Source organism: Haliaeetus albicilla, chromosome Z (genome assembly GCF_947461875.1).
Source record: "Haliaeetus albicilla chromosome Z, bHalAlb1.1, whole genome shotgun sequence".
Lineage (NCBI taxonomy): Eukaryota > Metazoa > Chordata > Aves > Accipitriformes > Accipitridae > Haliaeetus > Haliaeetus albicilla.
The window spans coordinates 25,744,822-25,772,535 of record NC_091516.1 but is presented as its reverse complement, the minus strand read 5'-3'; the positions used below and the strand labels follow the sequence as shown (position 1 = coordinate 25,772,535).

At 39.1% G+C, this 27,714-nt stretch overlaps 1 protein-coding gene across 7 annotated transcripts in view; it reads left to right on the top strand.

The window, feature by feature from the left end:
• Nucleotides 1–24,739, top strand: part of PIP5K1B (phosphatidylinositol-4-phosphate 5-kinase type 1 beta) — a 124,068-nt gene extending 99,329 nt beyond the window's left edge. For all 7 annotated transcript variants that reach the window (XM_069776560.1, XM_069776558.1, XM_069776553.1 and 4 more), the window contains 2 exons: nt 10,401–10,518; nt 23,996–24,739. In XM_069776560.1, coding sequence (XP_069632661.1) covers nt 10,401–10,518; nt 23,996–23,998 — 121 coding nt within the window. In that variant the 3' untranslated portion in view covers nt 23,999–24,739. The remainder of the gene's footprint in view (nt 1–10,400; nt 10,519–23,995) is intronic.
• The last annotated feature ends 2,975 nt before the right edge of the window (nt 24,740–27,714 follow it).

Genomic DNA, 27,714 nt, shown 5'->3' with positions numbered 1-27,714 from the left:
GAGGAGGGTTTATGTAGACCTGCCTTGGTAGGGATTAGAACTAGCATAACTAATTGGTAGATAATGCAGAGCAGCATTTAGGGACTTGTAATTAAAGCAAAAGAGACTGAGCAGCAGTTGTAAACACACAGCTTATTAGTGTTTTTCCAGAGTGCTGGCTGATTATTTTCCACCAAATTTTTCCTCAGTCCTTGAAGAACTAGAGGAAACTCAAGGTGTTATGCAGGCAGTGTGAGGTGGAACTGGTAAAAGTAGTGAATGAAGGAGTAGTGGGGAGGGGCAAATGGCTGTATTTTTCAGCATAAAAGGAACTTTATCTAGAAAAGGGAAGTAAAAAGGAAAAAATGGACAAACGTGACATATGTTATTCAGCCAATGTAGGCTCTCTTGTTTTTGAGAAGACAGCTGGTTTCTGTTCTATGGAGCTGTTTCTCAGTCAAGTGGTTCTGTCATAAGCAATGTCAAGTACTCATTTAGTAAGAGAACAGAATTGACAATTTATTGCTTTTATTAAAATTTTCAAAGATTTTCCACTCCTCAAGTAGCTTTATATATAGTGCAGATATTTTAGTACCTAAAAAGTCTGTTTTCCACTAGAATATATGTTCAATTTTGAGTCCAAATACACTCCTTTGAAAGGGTTTATTTGCTTTATCTTAGGAAATGTAATACTTAGATATTATATCGGGGATTATTTTTATAGCAGAAGTGATAACAGATTTTTTTGCCCTCCAGGTAAGGTTTTCCTAATAAGTACTAATTAATTCAATTAAAGGTGACAAATCTAAATGTCCTGAGCAGTATGACTGTTAGGTCAGCTGACATTGCTTTTACAATTGCAAAGAACTGAAGGAAGGTTAATGCCTGTACAGGTGCTTCTGGAAATGTTTTAAACTGGAATTCCAAGATACAACAGAAAGTCTCTTTCCAGTGTATTTTTCAGCAGGTCTCATGGCTTCCAGTCACAAACCCAAACAAAATCCCATGATGTGTAAAGGGGTACTTCACCTCTGTCTTTAGAGCAATGCCAAGATACTGCGGATTATATAAGGAGGACAGCTGAATTCTTCTGACACATTTGAACCTAGGAAAATCTATATGAAATCTAATTCTTGTTTCTCTTTATGCATTCTGTACCTCCTTTCTGTAAGATTGGTATGTAGTATGCACTTCTGCCTTCTCTTTCCTCTTCTTTCTGCTTTTCTGTAGATTTTTCAATTGTTTGTTTGCCTTACCTTTGCATTGCCGGTTTTTGGTGCAGACCACTTGAAATTTTGAGGGGTTGTGTGGGGTTTTTTTCTCTTACACAGTCAAAACTTCCTAAAACATCCAAACTTTGAAATGAAATGTCCCATGACTTTACATTCTATCAAACAACCTTGTCAAAGGCAGCTTAGAAAATGAAAGTAAAATCTTCTGCTGTTTTTTCAGTGGAAGGGATTTGTAGGTATTAGTTTTCCTGTTGTAAAGATAACTTAATCACACCTTTTGCCAGCCTGGTTTTCTATGTAAACAAACTTTTTTGTGTTAAGTTTAAATGTTCTGTCTGTCCACCCACCACCCTTAGCTTCTGAAGCTTAGACAAATTTGTCTGAATCTGATTTGAAGTGGATTAAATTCATGCAAGCCTCATGAAAATAAGCAGCTAGGTGGAAGAAGAAGACTTGAAGGCTCCAATGCTAGGAACAGGTGCACTGAGACACTGGGGAAATCCCCATGGGAGAAAAAGAAAATTTGACTATAATTGAAGCAACATGTAGTTGTGGCTTAAAGAAAAACAAGGTTTTCCCAGTTCTCCTGTGATAGAATTACTTTTGCTTCTTTTTTTTCTTTTTTAATTAAGAACCAAGATAAAATAGACTACTTTAGCAAGAGGAGGGCACAGCACCATTGAGCACACTCGTGTCTGATCATTACTGAATGGGAGAAAGTAACTGTAAAAATGGGGGGGGAGTTGCTTGGCTTTTCTTCTTTTTCAATCTAAAAATTAAGGATGAGAGCTCAGTCCACGGTTGAAATTGTACAAAAGCTCTGTTCCACTGAAGTGTTCTTTCTGATACACCGTGTATATAGGGATTTCTCTTGTTCTCTCCGGTGCTCCACCCTGCCAATTTGTCTTTGCCTTACCAGAATTTTGCATTAAAGCTGGCAATCAGTGCAGCTAGGATGATGCTGTTTCAGAAATTTGATCTTTTAGTTACCAACTGCTGATAGCGTGTGCATTGCTGTTAAGAGATTAGTTATGAGATTTTTTTTTTACTCTTTTATGCAGAAGTTCCATGTTTTGAGTTTTTCTATGGTAGAAGCTATATTTCTTCATATCCAAAAAGCTTTGTATGCTTTAAGGTATACTGTCATTCTTTTTTTTTCTTCCTATTATAGGATTACAGCTGTAGTAGTTAATGACATATCTAATACTAATGCATAATGTCTAAAAGTGTTCAGGGGTACTTAATCAAATAAACAATTTATGTTTATTTGCTTCTCCATTATGCTCTGTTGGAACAATACTGTGATAAGGTTTACAGAGCAAAGAACTTAGCAGAAAAGCAGATTGAAGAATACTGGTTTAAAGAGCATAACACTGCTACCTGCAGTCCTGAAGAAGCATCAAAAAAGCATTGTTGGACAAAAGACTAATATATATTTCATTTCATCTTACAGTTTGTTATTTTCTTAATGATATAGGCTGGCATTAGAAGAAAACAATGTCACCTAAGTGAACAGAATTGTCCCCTCTCCAGTGGTGTTGGAAGTTAATATCTGGGTTTATTGTAGTTGGTATATGGAGTGTTTGTGGGAATAGAAGAGAGAATCTTTCTTGGCATATAAATGCTTGTCCTGGACACATATAAAAATATAAAATTTTAGTCTCTAGCTTCAAATGTGAAGAGTAAAGCAAATCTGGATGATGCAACTTTTTCATTGATTTACTAAGGCATGTCTAACTTTCAATGGCTTAAGCCTCATACATATACCTAGTATGATGATCTCTATCTTGTGGAGTTCATAGTCTTAAGAAAGTTTAGTCTGAAATTTGCTTTTCCTACTGGCTTTTCACTGAAGTCCAGGTTGTCATATGAGTTACTTTCATAGCCAGAGGAATATTGAGTAATCCTGGAATTCAGTATAAATGGTTAAGGATTGTCAGTCCTTAGTATCAGCTACCAAGTGGTTAGCATCAGTACCAAGGGATCAGTGAGGCATCTAGATTTCATGAAAAAGAAATACAGTTCTTTCTCCATTTAAAGTTTTCTGAGCCATTTACACTTAATCTTTTAGTCATTGAGATATTAGAGAATACTTAATAATGTATAAGTCTCGAAGAAATTAATTTAGTGTGTGTAGTTATAATGCTGCTCTACTGATGTATTATTTAAGCATGTGAGACTTCTCTTAATATATTAAGTATTTTCTTTGTGTAGGTATTTAGATTCAATATTAAATACCATATGGCAAGTAAAAATTCAGAGCAGACATTAGCTCCAGCAAAGCAAGGAGAGCTGACTGATTCTCAGATGTAAACTATTTGCTTGCCCACTGATATTCTGAGGGTTGTGTATAAAATAAAGGCTAGAAACTCTACACAGAAATTATTAGTAACTGTGCAAAACTAGAGACTTCATATTTTGCCATAGTATATTTGCCCTTGTTGGAGATTCTGAGAAATTTTCAACAATTTAGCTGTGAAGTGTGGCAAGAAAGCAGTAACAAAGATATTTTTTTAGAAGACCTAGCAGGAGTATTTCTGTAATGAAAGTTGGTAAGATAGGCAAGTATTTTGTAAAGCAGAGGTTCTGTCCCTGGAGCGGATCAGTGCTGTCCCGAAAGGCAAATGTCAGTGTCCTGGCAATGGAAAAAGGACCTAACAAAGACTAAAGGACTAGTCCTGTGAACAGAAGTTCCTCAATCTGCTTTGAGCAAGTGATCCTGCGTGGTGTTTTGTAATTAGTGACCCTTTAATTTCACCTGTTCCTGCTGTAAGCCTAGATATATATATTGATATGTAAAGGTACATAATTTTTTCAGAAAAGTAGCCTCTGTCATTTCATAGGTGACTACATTTCCTGTTACAAAAGTTCATCCTCTCAAAACATCTCTAGAAAGAGTACTACCACTATGTAACTCAACAGGATATTAAGCAAACATAATAATTAATAGAAGAGAGAGCAGTAAATAAATATAGTACCCTGTTTACATCATACCTGTTTTAATTTATTTTTTGATCAAAGGCACTGTCTAGAAGTTTCTGATAAAAGTTCTGGTGAATAACAAGAGATGTTAGCCCCTGCTTTTGAGTCTTTCCTCAATTCTAGTGCTATCTAGGTAGGCAGCTTCAAGGCATAGTGAGAAGACTTTGCTCTCTTCCAAGGTTTATTTCACTTTCATGATGGAGGGACCCTTCTTTTGGTAAAATGTTCACAAGGTGCTCCACCCATTCAGAAAAATAAAAACCTCCTGAAAAATTGATGTTCTGTTTGCAGTAGGCCAATGTAGATCTGAGGTTCTGGTGGTACTTGTGACATTACCTGACCTTATCATCAGGTAATTGGGATTAACAGTTACTAGGGAACAGACATTGGTAGCCCTGTGGAAGGAATATTAGCTCAAGAATGTGTCCTTCATTAGCAAATATGTATATATGACTTTTTTTGGATTTTTTTTTTTTAATCTCACTGTTGTAAGTGTGAAAACAGCACTATATATCTGAAAGCAGTGAGCTTTTCCAGGATTTGCACGGAATTGCAGTATCAGGAAATATACAATGTTGCTTCACACTTTGGTTCCCTGTAGTATCTTCCCTTGAGATGTACTACCATATCATAAGCCAGTCTGCAGAATTATCATAAGCTTCATCAACATCATTTTAAAGAGTTATCATTTTCATGTTTCCTAATTTGATGGGATCCTTTGTGTCTTTATGCTGGATGAACAGAGTGACGTAATTTGTCACTGCAGTCTAAACAATGTGTTGTGTTGGGGTTTTTTTCCTTTTTTTCCTTTTTTCCTTTTTTTTTCCTTTTTTTTCCATTTTAAAAGCAGCCCCTTATGTTGCTGTGAGCTTTCTTGTGAAGATCTCTGCATATGTACTGAAGTAGGAATGCCTCTGTGCTTACTAAATTAAATGGATCTAATCCCATTCAGCTGTTGATGCCCTGTTTGTAGCACTTTTTGTTGTAATTTGTTTTAGTAGAGCCCTAAAAAGTTTGTAAGTGTTTTCCTTCATAGAAAAAAGAAGTTTTATAAATTATTTAGCCAATGTTTCTGGAAACAAATTGGTTGTTGATAAGTAGAAAGAAAACCTATACTTTTTTTTAACTTGACATTTAAATTTATTTTTCAGTTAAATACACAGATGTGCATGTGAAACTCCAATGGTAATAGTAGTTATTTCATACATAAGCAAATGTTTCCTGGTCCAAATTTGTCCCTCTGCATGCTGCTTTTCATATTCCCTACTCATCCTTGCAAGACTAATTTCATTACTTTAATTTTTTCTAGTGAGGAGGATCCAGAGCAGCTTCTCAGAACAGACTTCAAGTGTAGATGCCTCCAAGGGCTGATACACATTGATGTGTACCTCTCAGAGGATTTGGCTATTATTACTCAGTATTTTGTAATCTAGACTGATTACAATTCCTAAATTCTGATTGCTTACACCATCTCTTTTCAACTACATACATATGTCAGGTACAAAAATGAGAGGTCTCGTGATCTTAATTGGCACCTGCAAAGGTGTATAGGTTTGTTGACTGTCGTGAAATCGATGTGCTTACTGTGGTGTTTACTGATTCGTATGTCATGGTTTGTCATCAGTGTGTGTAGTAGCACAGACTCACTGTCAGACTCCTTCACTTGAAGCAGCATTTAGAAGATCAGTCATATCTATTGTTTTCTCAGGTCTGTAGTTTTGATGTTTGTCAACAGTGTTAGTGAAATATTACAAAGTAGTTTTACTATGTTTGACCTACTTTCCCTTTTTTTCAGACACACATGTCATTTATAAAAATGAAATGCAAGGTTGGGTTTTAGAGGTGATATGTTTCTACACTGTAAACATTACACTAATTAATGCATTTAGTTCAACAGGTCGACAAATACCTGTTGTGCCTGTTCACATTTATATGTATGCAGGACAGATTTTCTGCAACGGTTGGTATTGAATTGTACCTTAGAACAATAGTTTTACTGCTCATTTATCCTACAACATGTTTTTCTGACTAACTATACTCATTACACATATAATTATATGCAATGAGCTGATAATTTTTTCAAAAGCTTATATAAGAGTTTTCAAACACATTGGACATTGCAAATGTGCTGCTATTTAGAGGATCAATATTCTGCGGCATATGCTACAGGAAAGCATATTTGACATCCGAAGATAGATATCAAAGCCTATTTTCATTACAACTCTTCACAATAGGGGTGATGCAGTGGCTCATTTGAATTCCTGGCTGTTGTATTTTGGCACTATCTGAGAGAAGCTGATAATTGTAGTCCTACAAGAGGTGTTCTTCACACTGCAGGAGAAAAAAAACCCAAATAACTAAAAACAAAATACAGCTCAAACTTCTGATGCGGTCAGTTGTTACTACCTGGCACTTTCTGCCATTCTTCAAAGGCTGTGCAATGACTTGGAAAGGAGACTAAAGAGTTCTACCTGTCCTGCAGGCTGCCTTGCAAGTAGACAAATTATGGTGAGGCATATTTGTTTCTCCATGAAGAAAACAGAAGTCTTTTATTTCTAAAACTGTCACTTTAGTTTAGTATAAATAAAATAGAAGGACAGAAATAGTAATTAAAATTTGGGAGGGTTTGAAGGACACCAGTGGTGGTGGTGGTGGTGGTGGTGGTGGTGGTGGTATTATTATAATAGATAATCCTGCTAGGTTATGCTAGTTCCTTGACAAAGTGCAATATTTTTCCTTTATTCCTTGGAAACTTCATAGGATTTTACATGTATTAACCTTAGATTAAAATGGTAAAAATTATGCTGTTCTACAAATCTGCAGAAAATCAGTCTAATTTAATTGTTCCTTCTGAAGATCTTGTGCCCAACACCCCTTTTTTCATATTTGCAAGTAACTATCCCTAACTATCTTTAACTTTTTAAGCTAATTTGAGTGAGGATTTTTTTTCATCCAAAGAGCATTTTAGAAGGACTTCAGAAAATGAAGGTTTTATTTTATTTTCTTCTCAAGAGGAAAAGAACTTGAGCCTCGTTTTTTATTAAATGTATTGAAGTGTGCTGATTTAGAAGGTCAAAGTATGGCTTTTCTCCTCACTTCAGCATAAGGACAAAACACTTAGTGCTTCTTAAAATAGGATCCACATTAACACTAAGGATGAGGCCTTAAAAAAAAAAAAAAGCTTCTTGCTTTTCCCCCTTTTCATACAAAAATTGGAAATCTTGTTCTTATGCATAGCTTCATGTAGTTCATAGTCACTTTGCCAGTTGGGATGCATTTTCTTCATGCTGTCATTGCAAGGCAAGTACAACAAACAAAATGATTGTTGTATTCTGCCATGAAAATTATTTCTAACTAAGCACCTGTAACTAAGAAGGTGTTATTACATTACTGCACAAAAGCACTATACTGCAGTTGCAGTTTAGCTCCTGGCAAAAGCAGTTGCTTTCATACTGATACCAGCATGAGCTCCAGATGGAAATTAACATGGCAGTGACCTGGAATTTCCACTTTCTCCTTTATACACTTTACAGATTATCTTCCCAAAGTGGATAGTGCATGTTCTTTTAAATAGAGAAAAACCTCCAGTTATGAGCTTAAGGGATATGAAAGAAAGCTCTGTCTTGCAACAGTTTTTCTACACTTCTCCTTTTTATAAACAATTCTTCATGCAGAAGATAAATCTTCCTTACTTGCAGAGTTTTACCCTAGTTATTCAGTGGAAAAGTCACAGCAGCAAGGAAATTGCTATCTGCAAATAAGTTGTGGGTCTTTAATTGTAAGAAAAAAGGTGGACTGACATCTGTGTTGTTTCGTTCTCTTCTTTCATATCTGATTTTGTTCAAGGGACTTCAGTCACTGCTGGTTTTCTGTGTGTAAGATTGCTATATCTTTGTACTTCTGCCCCTTTTCTCCCTTTTCTTTCTGTATGTTAATATATATATAGTATATGAGTTGTTTCTGTATATTAAATCTCTTTTTTAGGTAGTTAACTACTAAACAACCAAACTGTGACATTTGTAGGAGCTTCTCTTTGACTTCTCTTAACATGCTGGTTTTGTTTCAACCCTCATTTTCTGCCTGACTGTATTGTGTATTTCTGTAACAGGTAGGGAAAAAAAGAAAAAAGAGGCACACTCCAAAGGGGAGATGGCACTGTCTTTATTCTATGTTATAGGTAAAACCAGTAGTTTAACAAACACAAGACTGAGTGCTGAACTCACATTGCTATTGTTTGCTGTCCACAGCAGGCTGTGAAGGAACGTAAATTATGATTTAACAAACTAAAAGCAAAAGAAATGCGCTGCCTTCTAATGGAAAAGTAGAGAAGAGAGGAGGAGAAGTGTCACAGTAAGCCAGTGAATTAAACTGAAATAACAGGAGCACTAGGTCTTAGTCTTCTGATACATGAAGGATATAAAATAAAATGCCACTGGTGTGAATTGCAGAATCCTCACCTTCTCCTGAGTACAGGTTCCAGAGGTTTTCTGGAAGGGAAAGAAGTTAAAAATAGCAGCAGTAAAGGTGGCAGTGATGTGGCCTGATATGTATATGAAAGGAATAACTATTTCAGGTTTTTTTGCTTTTAAACCTAACCTTATGCAGGAATGAAAGCCAGGTATACACCACAGCCTGCCTGACTTGCTTTACAGTTAGTAATGCAGAGCACTGTTTTCCAGAAGGAAGGGTTGACCAGTAGTTTTGCATATTTTTATAGCAGTAGTAGCTGCTCACTGCACATTCATCTGATGTTACTGGTTTTCATATGTGGGCCTTTGCACATCCAGAGGCCTGAACTGTGCAACAGTGAAGCTCAAAATTCTGCAAGCAAAAGTGACTCTCTCCACCCTGCCTCCCCTTTTGCCAAGGGTCATTTCTTCCATGCCAGCGCTTATTTGGTGGGAGATGATAAAACACAGTCCGGCATTTGGCAACAGACCATTTTTGCCTTTCCTATCTGCCCTCCCCCCTTCGGTAAAATGAAGGATTGGCAGAAAACTGATGTGACTGAAATGTTGCTCAATAGACTACAAGGAACAGGTGGGAGCTGGGTCACGCTCGGGACACAAGAAAAAGTCTTGCTATTGAAAAGATGCCTGATATGCAATATAATAAAAGGAACATTGTAATGTGGCAAAGGTAATGCTGTGCACTTAATACCAGTATGACATGAGGGTGACTGATGATTCATTATTTTGTTGAGCATTTGAATTTGTTTTCTACTTTGCATGCTAGCTTTGCCCTTTCTGAAATTATACCCCATCTGAAACATACTTAAACTACAAAGTACTGCAAACGGAGGTGGAAATTAGTCATTTGTGGACTGATGGCTGTAACCATGTTTTCATGCCAAGTTATAATTCAGAATTGTTTGCTTTTCACCTTGTGTGTAAATAGATAAGAACTTTTAAAATACATCTCTGCAAAACTGACAGTTGAGTTTTCAAGGCAGCCTGGAGTCTATTAGTTTCTGGCAGCTAGTGAGGACAGGGGATAATGGGCACCTAACTCCGTTAAAACACCTTTGAGAGTTTCAGCTTTGTGGTACCAAGTGTGTTTACAAAACAAAATAAGATTCCTGTCCAGATGCATTTGCAGCTTTACTTTCTTTCTGGATAGCAGAGAACAGAAAATCATATCCAAGAATGAAATAATAGAGTGCACCTGCTCTGTAAATACCACTTTGTTGCAGAGCTGTACTAATTACAGTATACTCTTGTTCTTCTCCCACTTTCCCTTCTGAACTGTTGGCTGCAAGTGATCCCATATCTGCAAGAGAAAGTCCAATGCTACTGTGCCTAATTACTGAATCTTTTTTCCCTATTTTGAATTAAGAAATGCTGTCAAAATTTACACCATGTGTAATGTGGAAGTAATTTATTTTGAAATTAATGAAATTATCCCACATTTACTGCTACATAGTTTCATTCTTTAAATAAATATTAGAGTTCAGGAACAGTATTACTTCCTGATAAAATTTTAGTTAATGCAAAAATAGAAATTGTGGTTTGTGTACATTAGTCAAATATGAGCTGCCAATTATCTAGCCATTGTCAACATACCTGTATTTGTCCATTTACATTCCCTCTTTTTAAGTATTTGAAGCTTTTATGTTTAAGAGAGAAACATATTTTAAAATTTTCAGCTATGACTGAGCTCTCTGTAACTTGTATTTTTGGTTGACTGTAGTCTCCCTTCTCTTTGCAGTAAAGGGTTGCCTTCAAGTTCGACATTCACTTTAGAGGACAGTGCCATCTATTTGACTTCAGAACAGAGCACACTGGAAACGGAAAATGATAATGCTTCAGTTTTGGATGTCTACTTAGTAAGTTGTCAAACTCTTTCAGATGGGTTTTTCCCCTGTAATTCCTTTGATTCACGCTCAGTAAGTAACTAAAATACATGCTTAACTTCAAGATCCAGAGGTTCATTGAGGTATTTCTTGTATGAGACATACGCTTAAGTACCTTGCCAAAGCAAATCCTTAAAGAATCTATGTGCCTATTAACTATTGTGTTAATAGTGAAGTATGCCAAAATGCCTTTCAGTTTTTCTCTAATGGTAGGGGTTTTCTTCCTATTTATATAGGAGAAAAAAAAAAAAAAAAAAAGAAAAATCTTTCCTCTTCATGTTGAGTATTCCACAATGTAGAAATTAAATTTTCTCAGAAAGTTTTGTTTTTACATAAGTGATTTTGAAGCCAGTGAAGTAGAGCTCAATATGAAGTACATTAATGGCTCCCCTTTTTGCTCTGAAGGGTTGTCCAGTTGCGGTGGCTGGAATATGACTAAAAATGTATCTTTTCCTTGCTGTTTTGGTTCCTAGTGAGCAGTTTATCTGACTGCTGAAAGATAAGCTCAAGTCTACATCTTTGGTTGTCTTCATTTCACCTGTGTTTTAAAAATTGTCTTGGTATCTACAGCTCACATTCCACAGACATAAAGGCAGGAGGCATACAGCTCCAGTTCCAATTGAGTGAAGTTTTGTGCATCTAACCCTTTTAGGCTGTTTTGAAAATCTCAGTGTAAATATAGGAGGGAGGTATGTTAAGCTTGGTTTTTTTTCCAAAGGTTTGTTTTCCTAAAGAACAAATTAAACAATTCTGGTATTATCCTAGTAATATTTTCCCTCTATTTTCATAAATAAATGTCTGGGTTTGTGGCAAGAATTGTACTAGAGAGGAAGCGTCAAAAGGAAAGTCTGTTCATTAGGTTTCTAATAAATGTTTCACACAGGCATGGTTGGTTCCTTTTTCAGTAAAGTTCACTGCATTCTTTATTTTTCTTATCTTTAGAGTTTCCTGATTTTTGTCTTTAGAGATCCAGAATATCGTATCACAGAACAGCCCAGGTTGGAAGGAACCTCGAGAGTTCATCTGGTCCAACCTTTTGTGGGAAAGGGAGCCTAGACGAGATTATCTAGCACCCTGTCCCATCACATCTTGAAAACCTCCAGTGATGGAGACTCTACCACATCCCTGCAGAGGTTGTTCCAGTGCTGATTGTTTGTCCTGAAGAAATTTTTCTTGTGTGGAGATGAAATGTGTTTGTCACATGTTTGTGTCTGATCCCCATGCTGTTTCTCGGTAGGCTGTACTACTGATTTTTTTTTCCTCTGTTTAGCCAGCAGCACTTGAGTATATACAATACCCACTTACTAGCTACCAATTTAATAGTGCAGCACACTTAGGGGAGTTGTTGTCTATCCTGTCTCCACTGAAACAAAACAGTAGCATGTACCAGTGTCCAATCAGATGTAGAATTTACTTAGTTGACTGTGGCCTCAAGTAGCCCATTAAATCAGCCTATTCCTGTAGGACTTGTGTTAATTGGGCTTGTTGCTGATATGATGTTGACATGAATCATCTGTTAAGATGGACTCACAAATCCTGAAGTGTCATGGAAAATGGACAAATGAGTAATCACATGCAGCCTAACCTTGCTAGCAGATTGCCTGACTTAGTGAATTGTGCTTTAAACTAACAAACCTAGGGCGTAGGATCCAGAGCTGTGACACCTGCATGTTCATAAGCAACAGGGTGGATGAGCACACCTACTAGAGTAGTGGGAAATGCTCCCTAACCCTTTACAAAGGCAAGAACCCTAAGTCCAACCACCTCAAGTGCATGTATACCAACACACATAGTCTGGGCAGCAAAGAACTTTAGCTTCATGCCCAGCCTGAGAGTTGTGATGTGATAGGAATCGCAGAAACTTGGTGAGAAGACTCGCATGACTGGAAGACCACAGTGGATGACTACAGACTCTTTTGGAAAGATAGGAAGGGAAGAAGAGGAGGTGGAGTTGCATGTCATAAAAAAAGAAAAATTTGAGTGTATGGAGGGAAGCTATGGAAACCACAAAAGTTCTATCAAATGCCTTGGATCAAGATTAGATTGCTCATCACCAAGGAGGATCTTATGTTAGGTATCTGTTACTGACCTTCCTACTAGGATGATGAGGCTGACAAAACCTTCCTTTGGCTGCTCAAGGAAGTCTCAGGTCAACAGAACCTGGTCCTCATGGGTGACTTTGGTTACCCAGACATTTGTTGGGAGAAAAACACAGCGGTGCACAAGTTGTCCATGAGATTCCTGCAATGGATTAAGACTGCTTCCTGCTACAGGTGCTGGACATGCCCACTAGGAACAGCACATTGCTAGATTTACTGCTTACAAAGTGAAAAGACATACTTGACAACATAACTACCAATTATAGGCTTGGATACAGCAGTTGCAACATTGTGGACCTTAAGATCCTGCTGAATACACTGAAGACCAGTAGTAGGACAAAGGCCTTGGATTTTAGAAGAGGCGCCTACAATACACTCAGAGCCCAGATGCAAGGGATTCCATGGTAAGCATGCATGGAGCACAAAGGAGCTTGTGAGTGCTGGGAGTTTTTAAAGAACAGCATCCTGGAAGCACAGGAACAGTCCGTCACCTACAGAGGGAAAGGAAGAAGGCAGAACAAGGGACCACCTGGGCTTAACAATGAGCTTTTGGATGTGCTTAAAAGCAAAAAGAAGTATACCAGCTATGGAAAGGTGCCCAAATACCCATTAAGGACTACAAGAGCTACTGCTAGGGCATGCAGAGGAGCAGACAGGAAGGTTAAGACTCAGCTAGAACTGAAGTTGGCCAGAGATGTCAAGAAGAAGCAAGGGTTCTTCAGATACGTGAGCAGTTAAGAAGAAGCACAGGGAAGACCTAGGCCCATTACTAAACAGGGCAGGGAAATGAGTTACGAATAATGCTGACAAGGCAGAGATTCTCAATGCCTTCTTTGCCTCCATCTCTACTGGCATAGCTGGACCCCAGCTCACAGGATCAAGTAGGTATGACAATACACATGTTGACCCACCGGTAGTGGCCCTCTGCAAGGGCTCAGCCTGCATAAATTGATGGGCCTGGAGGGAATCCACCCCAGGGCGTTAAAAGAAGTGGCTGACGTTGCAAGACCACTGTCTGTTATCTTTGTGAAGTTGTGGTGATCAGGGGGCTTCCCTGATGACTGCAAGAGGGCAAATCTCGTATCCATCTACAAGAATGGCCCAAAAGAGGACCCAGGAAACTACAGGCCTTTTAGCCTTACTTCAGTCCTTGGGAAAGTGGCAGAACAAGTGCTCCTAGAAACTATTACAAACCAAATGAAGCAGGCGATTGGGAAAATCCAGTGCAGGTTTACCAAAGGCAAATCATGCCAGGCTAACTTGATTACCTTCTACAACAAAATGACATCTCCTGTTGACATGGAGAGAGCAGTGGATGTTGCTTACCTGGACTTCAGCAAAGCATTCAACATTGTTTCCTACAGGCATCTCCTGGACAAATTGGCAAGATGCAGACTGCATGGGTGGTCTGTGAAATGGGCAGGAAATTGGCTCACAGGCTGCAGTCAGAAGATGATGATGAATGGGTTTTACTCAGGCTGACAGCCTGTCACAACCAGGGTCCCTCAGAGATCAATACTGGGCACCATGCTGTTCAACATCTTCATAAATGATCTGGGCAGTGGGACTGAAAGCACCCTGACCAAGTTTTCTGATGTCACTAAACTGGCTGGTGAGGTGGACACGTCAGAAGGGAGAGCCATCTTTCAGAGAGACCTGGACAGGCTGGAAGAGTGTGCTAGCAAGAATTGTATGAAGTTTAACAAAGACTTTAAAGTCCTTGATCTGGGACAACATAACCAAAGAGCCCAGCACAGGCTGTGTGGCTGGGGAGCAGCCTTGCTGAGAGTGACCTGAGGATCCTGGTGGACAAGCTGAACATGAGTCAGCAGTGTGCTGCTGCAGCAACCAAGGCAAATTGGATGCTGAGCTGCATCCACAGGGACATTACTAGCAGAGATAGGGACATGATCATCCCACTTAGCACTTGTCACATGTAGAGTACTGTGTCCAGCCTGGGCCCCACAATTCAAAAAAAGATGTGGACAGACTGGAGAGGGGCCAAAGGAGGGCCACAAAGGTGGTCAAAGACCTGGGAGAACCTGCCATATGAGGAAAGACTGAAGGAGTTAGGTCTTTTCAGCCTGTAGTAGAGAAGTTTCAGGAGGGACCTAATCACAGTTTTCCAGTACTTAAAGGGTGACTACAAAGAAGATGGAGTCTCTCTTCAGAAGCGGCAATGGGTACAAGTTGCATTGGGAGAGGTTTTATCTTGAGATAAGAAAGAACTATTTTTACAGTGAGAACAATCAATCACTGGAACAACCTCCCCAGGGACATGGTAGAGACCTTATTGCTGGAGGTTTTCAAGATGCAATGGCACAGGGTGCTAGATAACCTCACCTAGGCTCCCTTTCCCATGAAAGGTTGGACCACATGATCTCTTGAGGTCCCTTCCAACCTGGGCTGTTCTGTGGTTCTCTTGGCCCCACTTAACATAGAAATAATTTCTGGTTGATAACTTCTGAATTTGGTTTATAATATAACAATCTTGTTTATCACTAGAACTTCTCAGCACTGTAAAGTGCCTTTTTTTAAAGTTTGGAGTGTATAGGGTGGACAGTGGAATGCTCTGAAAATCTAGTGACAGGCATAGGTAATACCTTCTGTAAAGCTGTCCTTATGAGTTTCAGGTGTTATGGTGATCTCTTTAGTTAGTTTTCGGCTTGTAAAACATTTGTTACTCTTGTGTCTGGGAGACTGCAGTAAGTATATGTGTATTCCACTGATCAGTATCAACAGAAAAATAAATAAAACCCAATTCTGGACATTATATGAACAGCCAGTGTTTATTCCCCTGAGCAAAGGTCTGGAAGAGTTAATAGGTCTTAAGTGGAGAGAATCATAGATGCTTTTTTGACCTGCCAGCACCCTTTCTCTGCACCCTGTAAAATCCAAACTCAAAATGCAATAATCAAGACAGGGTAGTGGTACATACCTCAAGTGTCTAGGTATGCAATGGCTGACAGCTTCAAGGAAATTGGGTACTGTGTCTAAGCACGTTACTTTGTAAGTGGCAAAATCATCTTGAGAAATTACTGCCCCTGCCTTCTTGATCCTGTCCCACACATTGTATTGATGCCTTCTTAACTATTCTGAGATTGCTGTGGAAGTGACTGTAACTTAATCACATGTACCCCTGCATGTATGCTGAGATGTTTGTGGAAGAACAAGTAGTAAGAAACTGTTTTGTGCACTAATCTTTTACTTCCTAATGCTCCCCAATATCCTTCAGTGACCCTTAAACAACAGTTAGCCTCTGGTCAGGAAAGTCTGATAGTAAAGGATCAGTGATGTGTGTTATCAGTTTGATTCACTGATGCTGAGCAGAAGGCAGTTTCATTTTTATAGGAGGATGATTAAATGCTGGCTAGAAGGGAAAGATGCATGTTTTTGAGAACACCAGGAACAGTTCAGTCATTTCTAATGTATGTCTCAAAAATAAAGCAAATCAGGGATGTTTGCATTAGCTGATTTAAGCCACAGTTGAAAAGGTTACATGATACATTTTGACCTTTTAAAAGCATGAGGAGAAAATCTAGCTTTAAATGGCATTCCCAGATTTTCCTTTAATGCTGTAGTTAATATTTCTTGTCTGTGTTTCTACTACAAGGCAAGCTGCTGTAGTCTTACCTGCTAAGTATTATAATGAAAAATATCTTAACTTGCTTAATTTCAGTCACTCCACTAATCCTTTGGTGTCTTTGCCTCCTGCTTTGAAATGCTCAACTTCTTGGACAAACTTTAGTCCCCTAGTAAATTAAGAGCTATGAATTTCTGATCCCATGAATGAAAAAAAAAAAAAAAAAAAAAGACATTGTAGTAAAATAGATACTTAGAAGCAAAAGATGCCCTGGGAGATAAACAGAAGGTGTCATGTACATAAGCCAGTAACAGAGAAGGTAACACTCTTCTATTTAGCACTTTGATGTAGAAATCCACAAAACAACAGAGTAAAACAGTGTTTCCTTCTTCCTCTGGAAATAAACATAGTAGCTTTTTAAAATTCCCCTGAAGCCCTATTTATTGGTGTCACTTCAAGCACCGTCAGCTGATATATAAGCAGAAAAGCATTAAATGTTAGCAAACGCTATTGAACACAAAAGTCACAAGTAGTAAGGCTTAAGAATTACTTTAATTGATTCACTGCAAGTAGGCTTGATTTCCTTCTCCAAGTGTTGGAGGAGCCAATAAGGAGAGGTGTTATTCTGGACCTTGTTCTCACCAACAAGGAGTTTAGGCCCCCCTAAACTGGTGAGGAATGTGAAGCTCAAGGGTAGTCTTGGCTGCAGTGACCATGAAATGGTGGAGTTCAAGACCCTGCACAAGGGCAGCGAGGAGGGCACACAGCAAGCTCGCTACCCTGGACTTCAGGAGAGCAGACTTTGACCTCTTCAGGGATCTGCTTGGTAGAGTACCATGGGATAAAGCCCTGGAGGGAAGAGGGGCCCAAGAAAGCTGGTTAATATTCAAGGATCACGTCCTCCAAGCTCAAGAGCAATGCATCCCAACAAAGAGGAGGTCAGGCAAAAACGCCAGGAGGCCTGCATGGATGAACAAGGAGCTCCTGGACACACTCAAAGACAAAAAGGAAGCCTACAAAGGGTGTAAGGAAGGACAGGTAGCCTGGGAGGAATACAGAGAAATTGTCTCAGCAGCCAGGGATGAGGTTAGGAAAGCTAAAGCCCTAATAGAATTAAATCTGGCCAGGGAAGTCAAGGGGAAAAAAAAAAAAAAAGCTTTTATAGGTATGTCGGTGATAAAAGGAAGACTAGGGAAAATATGAGCCCTCTCTGGAAGGAAACAGGAGACCTGGTTATCCGGGACGTGGAGAAAGCTGAGGTACTCAACAACTTTTTTGCCTCAGTCATCACTGGCAAGTGCTCCAGCCACACCACCCAAGATGCAGAAGGCAAAGGCAGGGACTGGGAGAATGAAAAACCACTCAGTGTAGAAGAAGATCAGGTTTGAGACCATCTAAGGAACCTGAAAGTGCACAGGTCCATGGCACCTGATGAGATGCATCTGCGGGTCCTGAGGGAACTGGCAGATGAAGTGGCTAAGCCACTATCCATCATATTTGAGAAGCTGGGGCACTCTGGTGAAGTTCCCACTGACTGGAAAAGGGGAAACATAACCCCCATTTTTAAAAAGGGAAAAAAGGAATATCCAGGCAACTACAGGCTGGTCAGTCTCACCTCTGTGCCTGGCAAGGTCATGGAGCAGATCATCCTAGAAACTATGCTAAGGCACACGGAAAATAAGGAGGTGACTGGTGACAGCCAACATGGCTTCACTAAGGGAAAATCATGCCTGACAAATCTGTTGGCCTTCTACAGTGGGGTTACAGCATTGGTGGATAAGGGAAGAGCAGTTGAGGCCATCTACCTGGACATGTGCAAAGCACTTAACATTGTCCTGCATGACATCCTCGTCTCTAAATTGGAGAGAAAAGGATTTGATGGATGGACCAGTTGGTGGATAAGGAATTGGCTGGATGAGAGAGTTGGATGGAGAGTTGCAGTCAACGGCTTGATGTCCAAGTGGAGAGCAGTCACAAGTGGCGTTCCTCAGGGGTCAGTATTGGGACCGGCGCTGTTTAACATCTTTGTCGGTGACAAAGTTTGGATTGAGTGCACCCTCAGCAAGTTTGCCAACGACACCAAGCTCTGTGGTGCAGTCAACATGCTGGAGGGAAGGGATGCCATCCAGAGGGACCCTGACAGGCTTGAGAGGTGGGCCCATGTGAACCTCATGAAGTTCAACAAGGCCAAGTGCAAGGTCCTGCAGATGGGTCGGGGCAATCCCAAGCACAAATACAGGCTGGACAGAGAATGGATCGAGAGCAGCCATGAGGAGAAGGACTTAGGGGTGTTGGTTGACAAGAAGCTCAGGATGACCTGGCAATGTGCACTTGCAACCCAGAAAGCCAACTGTATCCTGGGCTGCATCAAAAGAAGCGTGACCAGCAGGTCAAGGGAGGTGATCCTCCCCCTCTACTCTTCTCTCGTGAGACCCCACCTGGGGTACTGTGTCCGGCTCTGGGGCTCCCAACATAAGAAGAACATGGATCTGTTGGAGCGAGTCCAGAGGAAGGCCACAAAGATGATCAGAGGGCTGGAGCACCTTTCCCATGAAGACAGGCTAAGAGAGTTGGGGCTGTTCAGCCTGGAGAAGAGAAGGGGGGCCTAAAATACCTAAAGGGGGCCTAAGGGAAAAATGGGGAGGAACCCTTTAACAGGGACTGTAGCGATAGGACAAGGGGTAATGGCTTTAAACTGAAAGAGGGTAGTTTTATATTAGATATTAGGAAGAAATTCTTTACTGTGAGGGTGGTGAGGCACTGGAACAGGTTGCCCAGAGAGGTTGTGGATGCCCCATCCCTGGAAGTGTTCTAGGCCAGGTTGGATGGGGCCTTGAGCAACCTGGTTGAGTGGAAGGTGTCCCTGCCCATGGCAGAAGCGTTGGAACTAGATGATCTATAAGGTCCCTTCCAACCCAAACCATTCTGTGATTCTGTGATTCCTTTACACTTACAGTAGAACAAGAACCTGCATGTAAACAGCACAGTGACAAACTTTGAAGTTTGCTCCATTGTGATGCTGTACAACTTAAGTCATCTGCTGGTAAATATAGGATTTAAATAAATAAATATATGCCCCACCTATAGGATTTCATTAATGACCTATTTTGCTTGAAGACTACTTCTGTATATTTAACTGTAATGGAAGATTCTTAGGTAGTACAGAAATTGTTACATGGAAATACCGCATTGCCTCCTGTTGAAGGAAGGGCTCACAAAATTTGTATGTAATTTAGAAGTCACTACCATTGAAGATATGCTTGCAAAGGATTGATAAGGGCTTCAGTAAAATAAAAGAATGGAATAACTTTAGTAATGAGCAAGCCCAGCATATGTAGAGTCTGGTTAGTGTAGCTATGATTTGTGTCAGATGAATTGCATAGATAATATTATTACATTTAGAATTACTTATGCTGTGGCTTATGTCCAAATGCCAATTTGATTGTAGGATTTTGAAGTCTTAAAACATCGCTGGAGATTAAATTTGTGTTTCAAAGCTGCTGTAAATGTATAGATAAGCAGATTTACAAATATTGGTCTATAAAATGCCTGTTTAGAAACTGTGAAAACTGTCTGGCTCTTCTTACTCTTCGGTGCTCTTCCTCTTTTCTTCTGTTCTCACTCCCATAGTTCTGTATTAAAGCCTGTCTCTTCGAGCATTTCCTAGTTTGTATTGAAACCCTTCAGACTGCCAGGTTACTGTCTAACTCCTCATCTTTGCAGTTATTTTCTCTTACAAATATTTTCACCCCTTCAGCTACTTTAATTTTTAGCACCCTAAGCTGTCTCTCCTAGTATAAAATCTTCTTTTAGAGAAGAAGATTCCCACCTGGCTCTGGTTGAGTGAAGCATCCCAGTCAGATACAACTTTGGATTGTACTTCCACCATAACTCCTTGATGAAGTGTTTATTTTTCATTCAGAAATATTTTGCTTCTTGGTCTTTCATAACGTTTGATTCAATTCTAATCATGTTGTAGTTTTCTTCAGGGTGGTGTTGTGAACTAATAACAAGTGCGGCTGAAACTAAAGCAGTTCCCAGGCAGGATAGATATAAAAACAAGCTAAAAAGTGTACAGTCATGTGGTGCTACTTACCTCAAATTTTGATATGTTGCTCTCTTTCTGGAGGCCTCAGTTTCTCTGCCTCACCATTTACTCTGAAGATACTGATGGAAAAACATGGTAGATGGAACATTAATTCTGGGACTATGAGAAGGGAATTCAGGCCTTCTCACTCACAGACATCCTTTCTTTCCCTTGAGAGCAGAATAATCCCTAAAATGTTACGTGCGCATACTGGAACCAATCAAGCACTCTTTCCTCAATGTAGAATCCTATTTAATTAGGGCTGAAGGGGGCAAACCTACTTGTTTTATGCAGTGAGGTAACAGCTCTTTTCCTCTGTTATCTGTCTTATCCCTGTATCCATCCATGCATGATCTTAAAAAGCAGCGGAAAAAGAGGCCTGTGTTTCTCATAAAACTGAAACCTGGTGTGAGGTGAAACAACCACCAAGCACTTGAATGTAGTCTGGCAGAGGTGTTCTTGCAGAAGCAACGTTATGTAGGAAGCAACCTAACAGCAACATTCCAGTCAGCCTTGCATGAAAATCAGATACGGGAATTACGTGCTTGATTAGATTAAAAAGGTACCATTTCAGATTACAAGTAATACATTACCTGAGCAAACCAAGTGCTAAAATGCCAGCACATATTGTCACTAAACTACATGTTCTCATGCCCGGGGCTTTTAATGCACCATATAAGGAAATCATCATCTCAAAAACAAATCCATGAAAAGAGAACTGGAGCGCAAAAATGCTCCAACACAAGAGGCCTCAAGTAGGCTCAAACTTTGTAAATCCATTGTGTACCCAGTGTGAGACATCTCAGACAGTGATTACAGGAATGCATCCTATAGTCTCATTTGTCCATTATGTATAATTTCAGACCCAATTGCTATGGCCAAACTCAGTCTCTATCAAAAAATAATCTTTCTTATATCTGCAATCAAAGTAACCCCAAAAGTTATGCAGTGGTTACAGAGTTGCTTAGAGGATCATGTCCTGCACCTTGAAATAGATGGTGTTTTTTCTATAATAATATGCACAAAACTAGACTGTACCTTATGCAGAGATGAACATCTGAAAATCCTACCTCCTTAAAATGGCATCAGTACCATGAACAGCATTTCTGTGACTGACTCACGCAGTTAGCAGTTGCTACAAGTTTCTGTCAGGTCTGTTTTCTCCAACTCTGTTAGCAAATTTTGCTCATTTTTTTTCCATTGCTGATTGTCACAACCCATGCTGGACAGACCAGGGAGGGGTTGTAGTGAGTTCAGAATACCCTCAGGCTAAATTAAGGTGAAGCAACACCAAATGATCAGTTAAATGTTTTATTTATGGCAGAAGCAACCTAAATCTGGAAGGTGTAATAGTAGGCAGTGTGGTTTCTATTGAAACGTCTACAAAGATAAGGAGGAGAAAGAGAAGAAAAAGAGAGGAAAACAAGAAAAGGGGAGAGAGAGAGAGATTACCACCCTTGGATCCTGCAATAAAGTTAACGGTCGATGATGCTGACAGTCATTGTAATCCGCCGGTGATAGGCACACATGGGAATCCTCATGTTGGTGTCTTTTATAGCCCAATTCCCACCTTTTCTCATGTCAGTCATGCCACTCTTGGTTTTCTGCCCAGGGCCCCTAAGGACTTATGTAACTCTCAATTTTCCGCACAGGCACCATCATGGGGGGTGGTCATGAGCCCCTTCCCCAAATAAACTGTGGGTGAGCCCTGACCACATACGGTGAGTTGTTCCACCCAGTTCATCAGGACACGGGACTGCGCATCCTCCGACACGCCTCCGGCGTCCCGTGTCACATGTGGTGTTGCTATGCAGAACTTATCTCGTTGTAGCGCCTTGCAAGCAAATTCCATTCCTTCCCTCAACCGCAAAAGCCAGGCCCCAGTCTCTGTCCATCACAACGGGTGTTTGAGGCATTAACTTCATCCAGTCTCTCACACTGATCCCTCTGAAATGCTTTGGAAGGATCAGAGGAAAGGGAGCAAGAATAAGCTAGTTGTAATTGCATTACATAATTAGTGGAATAGCATAAAGCTAGCATCAGCAATACTGCTAGTCTCCTTAGGGAGTGAAAAGTAGTGATAAGGCCAGAGGGTCTGAAGCTGTGTTGAGTGACCATTATATCTTGTCAAAAACGGACCTGCAGTCATTCAGATCTGAGCTTTCAGCCAGAAAGTAGATGGTGCTAGTGAAAATTTTGACTAATTTATCTTGGCTTCATAAGACATTATTTTGTTTATTGGTACAAGCATTTTTCAACTTTTTTTGCCAAACTGATTCTTAATTTTTTTTTTAAATCCTTGTTAGCCTTATGTCATATTCTTTTTAAAATACCACTTTCTTTAATTTTACTTACTTGTCCAGCAATTTCACTTTGCATATTAAATTGTTCTGCATCCCATAAGTACATACTACTTTACTCCCTTAGCACATTCAGGTGCTAATATGGCAGTAGATAGACTTTGATTGCCAGACCACAGCTATCTAGAGAGAAAGAACAGCCTCTGAGAAATTAGCACTGTGTTAATTAGCATTAGCATCAGTGATTAGGAACACCCTAACACTGATGCACAATACAGAAACAGTTTTAAAAGTTGCCACAGAATGATATTGAAATATCATTCTTCAGTGTTCAAGGTCTAGTGCCAGAAGTCATAACTAAAATATTGATTTAAATCTATTGGTTACCTTTTTCTAAGACAGGCTTTAAAAATTACTTTGGAGACTTTTTGTTGTTGTTCATAGTCAAGGTTAGATTGTTGTTGAACTATTTAAAGGTGGGTTAATGCTTGTATCAAAAAGTACAATTTAAAGGTGACCTTAAAAATCTGTTTAATAAATGGGAACTTATGCCTTCATTATATTTTTTTATAAGGTTTTAGAGTAAGGTCACTACAGATGTCTTTGTTTTGGTCTTGTGTCGTGCTCCATGTTTGATACATTAGCTGACATGCATTCAATTTACTGCAGTATTTTGTTCAGCTGTCAGTTTATCCTTAGTTTGAGTCGTAGTAATAAGGTGTTCAGCAAAGAACAGTTTCTCTTCAATTCATCTCTGACTCCATAGAGATGCTAAGAAGTGATCGACTATTTGTATTACGTAACCACTGCTTCTGTAGAAGATACTGTGGAAAACACTGATTCATTAACATTATTCAATTATATTTTTTGTGAAATGGAATGATTGCTATGACATTGACTAGAACATTAGTTGTGCCTGCAAGTTTTTGGATAGGTATGATTTTTCAACTGGGGAAGGGTGTCATGCAGAAGCAAACAGGACTTTTATAGGTGACATACAGACTGCTGTTTTTCCCCTAGCACTTTTAAGTAACAAAGGCCCCAGTCAATTCTTCAAGGTAATTAAAGTTGTTGTAAACTGCTGAGTGCTCTCAGTTTGGACTGTCTTCTCTGATGTCCAGAATGTTCAGCATTTTGCAGCAGCAAGTGGTTCTATTTCATGTAATGTAAGTGTACTGCAATGTCTGCAAAACCATAGGGGTTAGCTGTTGTACAAGAAAAGAGATCCAGTGCTTTTGATTAGGGGGCAAGGTAAGAAAAGAATCACTGCTAAACTGTGCTGCAGCCTGTTTAGGGGAAGAAAGATGTTACCTGTTTATAATTGTGTAAGAAAACAAATAAACACAACTCTTGACTTCACTTGTCATTTCTGTATTTCCAGTAACAAAGAATACATGAAGAGTAAAACTAAGAGAAGTGACTGTGGTTAATGAAGAGTACTTTCTGCACTCCTGATTTAAAAGGGAAGAATTTGCTGAGCCTAACAAGACAAAGAGTAATAATCAACTCAACTTATTCTAAGAAGCGTCAGGATCTTTGAACCATAGAAAGGATTGATGGACTTGGCAAAAATGACATGAAGCATTCCACACTCTGCTATCATCCGCTGTTGCTTGCTGAACTGTGAAGAACTGTGTATTCAGGCTGCTTTCTACTATATTGCCAATCACCTTTTTTGGACTTGAAAGTGATATTTTCTTATCAGCTCTCTAGTGGTTTTATTTGCATGCATTCTGTAACTATGCACAAGCAAAATCTATTATCTGCTTTACCTATTTAAAAATAAGCACAGTGGTGAATAAAATTAATTTAATTTGTTTTGACCGTTCCATTCTAATCACTTAGGTCCACATCAGTGGAAGTTGGAATTCATGTCATACAAGGGTAAGGATAAACCTCTGCACATACTATATGAAAATGAGCCTCTCAAGATATTTTCACTGTTGGTGAAAAGGAAAAAAAATGTTATTTATAAGAAGGCCTTATGTTGTGTACATATATTGTCTTTGAGATATTTTTGATTTTAGTTTATTTCTTGTAAAAGAGAAATTATATAATTTATTTAGTAAATACTACTATAAACTATAGTTTTATTGATGAATAAAATATTTTGTTCTCAAGACTATCACAGCTGTCAGTCTGCTCTTGATCTGTACAAGACTTAAAGTTCTCGTATTTCTCTACCTTCATGAGATGGTCTTGAGAGGCATCTCAAGAGATATGACAACCACTATATAACATGGCATCTGTCTTTATCTTCTACCAGCTCTATAGTGAAGAGGGGAATCTTGAAATTAGAGCAGAAGAGGCAAAGGAACATAGTCAACAGGCATTGCTTCATAAAAAGCATTTTAGATTTTTCAGTGTGGTCAATAATTTTAAGATACCTATAGAAACTGTTATGGTTTCCTTAATTTCCCTAGCAGCAGAGAGATAATCCCAAATGCCAGTGACCATCAGTCCAAGATTTCATACTTGGATGCAGTGGTGTATTTAAAAACTACACAGGTGTCACTTCGGAAGTTTATGAAAGTTGTTGGTAATAACATTTCTTCTAGGAGTAAGCGTAGCAAACCTGCTGGATTGGCAAAACGAGAATTTGGCACTTTATTTCCTAGAATTCTGCTTTGTACCTCTGAAGAATTTTTCATTTAAGGTTTTGGTGTGGTTTTGGTTTTTTTTCACTTTGATGTAATCCTATAACCCTGATAAGGAGGAGGGTATTATTCCTTAATTATGCACAGAATAGAGAAATGGAAAGATTTTTTTTTTTCTTTAAGTAAGTAGAGTCTCTGGCTTAACTTAGAGCCTGTGTCTCATGATTACCTCTTTTCTAGGCTTTAAAATTAGATTGCTTAATCTCAGCAAGATACTTCTTCTGCAGCATTCCTCTTAGGAACGCAAGAAACCAGTCTGGATGCCCTGTGAGCAAAAACATTTTGTACATCAATGTGAAGTGTCTGCTTCTTCATGCACAGTGTATAGCATATTTAGAATGTGTCTCTATGCAAAGTAGGTATTTCTGGTTAGTGTTATTTGGGGAAAAACATGAAATTTCTTAGTTTAAGCACCAGATTAACCTTCATAAAGCATATACATGTCACTTTTTTCCCAATTACCTAGCAGACTGTAGTGTCTGAATCATTTGTCCTTAGACCCTAGAGGACACTCAACTTAACTGCAACAATTCTGTCCAAAACCAGAATGTAGGTACTAAATGATTCAGAGACTGAGCCATCCTTTGTGTACAATCCCTTTAACACAGTCATTTATAAATGAAAACAGTCATTTAACACTTGCAAAAGGAAGTCCTGCGTAGACTGTGGAACCTATTGGGAAAACCTTCTCCAAAGCACATGCACTTACAAATCTGTTTTGGGTTTTTTTGGTGTATGACTAAATAGTTCCACTGAGAGGGAAGAGGGATTACAGCTAAGCAATGTTAATGATCAACAACTTGGAACCCATTTCTTTATCTAACACATGAAATGGTATAAAGCTTCAAACATCAAAGAGTACAGGAGCTTGTAAGGATGTGTATGTTTCATGCCTACGTATTTCGTTTCTCTTCATCTTGTATTGGTATTTTGCACTGGTAGCACTCTGATGAAAATTTGAAGACTTTAAACGTATCTATAAAGCTGATGAGGCAGTGCTCATCAAGTAAAAATAAAATATATACAGAAGGCATAATCAACACTCTGGGGTATTAAAGTAATGTGTTGGTCTGTTTCTTCAGCTCTAAACAGATGGAACTCACCACAGGGAGCAAAATTTGAAGAATTAGGTCACAGACATGGGCTATCTGTGTGCAGTGATACCTGAATACTCTGGACCTGCAAGCTGCCCAGAATGAAAAAGCACAGGTTGATGCCTGCTTAGAGAAAGGCAGGGAATAACTCCAGATTTGTATATCTGACCGTATGACTTAATCATATGACGTTCAGAGGGTGAGTTTTGACTTTGGGGGTAGCATGTAATAGTTGTCCTCAGTTTAAAAAAAAAAAAAAACAAACCCAAAAACCACCAAAAAACCTTCATGTCCTTGTACTAGAATTCAGTGGTTTGAAAATACTGACACCTAGCCCAAGATCTGTTTTCTTGTTGACTTGGCTTATACTTCGGGCAATTTAATTTCTTATAACTCAATCCTGTTTTCCCAAACTCTTAACACTAGACAGTGATAAAAGAGTAATCAGTAGTGCACTCCACCTGTTCTTCATAGAAGCCATTTACTGACTCATTTCCAGTGGTGCATGCATTTGCTTGCAACACAAAAGATACCAGCTCTTTCCAGACTGAAGGCATGGGGCCTGACCCTGCAGCGATTTTGCATCTGGAACTGCTTTGCAGTTATTTTACACTAGCCTAAAAAGACATTGATACCAAAGTGCTTTGGTATGAACAACATTAACCTGAGAGACAAGGATCAAGATGAAAAACATTAAATAATCATTGTTAAAGTTGCTAACCCCAAACTCAGGCCCTTTTAAAGTTGTGTGAATGATCGTCGCTGGTAGTAGCATCCTGTAAAGTTCATTTACTGGAACATTGTTGACAATGTTTTAAAAGATTTGGTAAGTGAGATTGCTAATACCAGGGAAAATGTTTAATCGACACTAATTAATCAATTTGTCATTAACCTAGAAACAATAAATGAGCATTTCCTATTGAGAGTTGCATATGACCTTGGATTATTAGAGAAAAAATCACTGTGGAACTACCTGGAGAATACTAGAAAATACCTTCTGACTCCCTTTTTATAGGAATGGCAAGGTACGTAAACAAGAGCCATCTTTCACTAAATCAAATGCTACATAAAAGAACAGGCATTCCTCCATTCTTCCAGCTGCTTTCCCCACTTCCCACCAAGGTATGAAAAAGGAATTGTTTGCTTTACTAATGTATTCTGCAGTCTGATAAAAGTTTTTTCTCCCTACAGGCCTTATCTCAGTATGTAGACCATTATAGCTGTAAAAACATAACTACTTTCTTCCATAAGTGATAAGAATATGGGTTGGTCTTCAAGGAACTAGAGTATCTTGTATCTGCTGGATGTACAATAAAAACTTCCCTCACAAAATGCAACAGGAACACAGA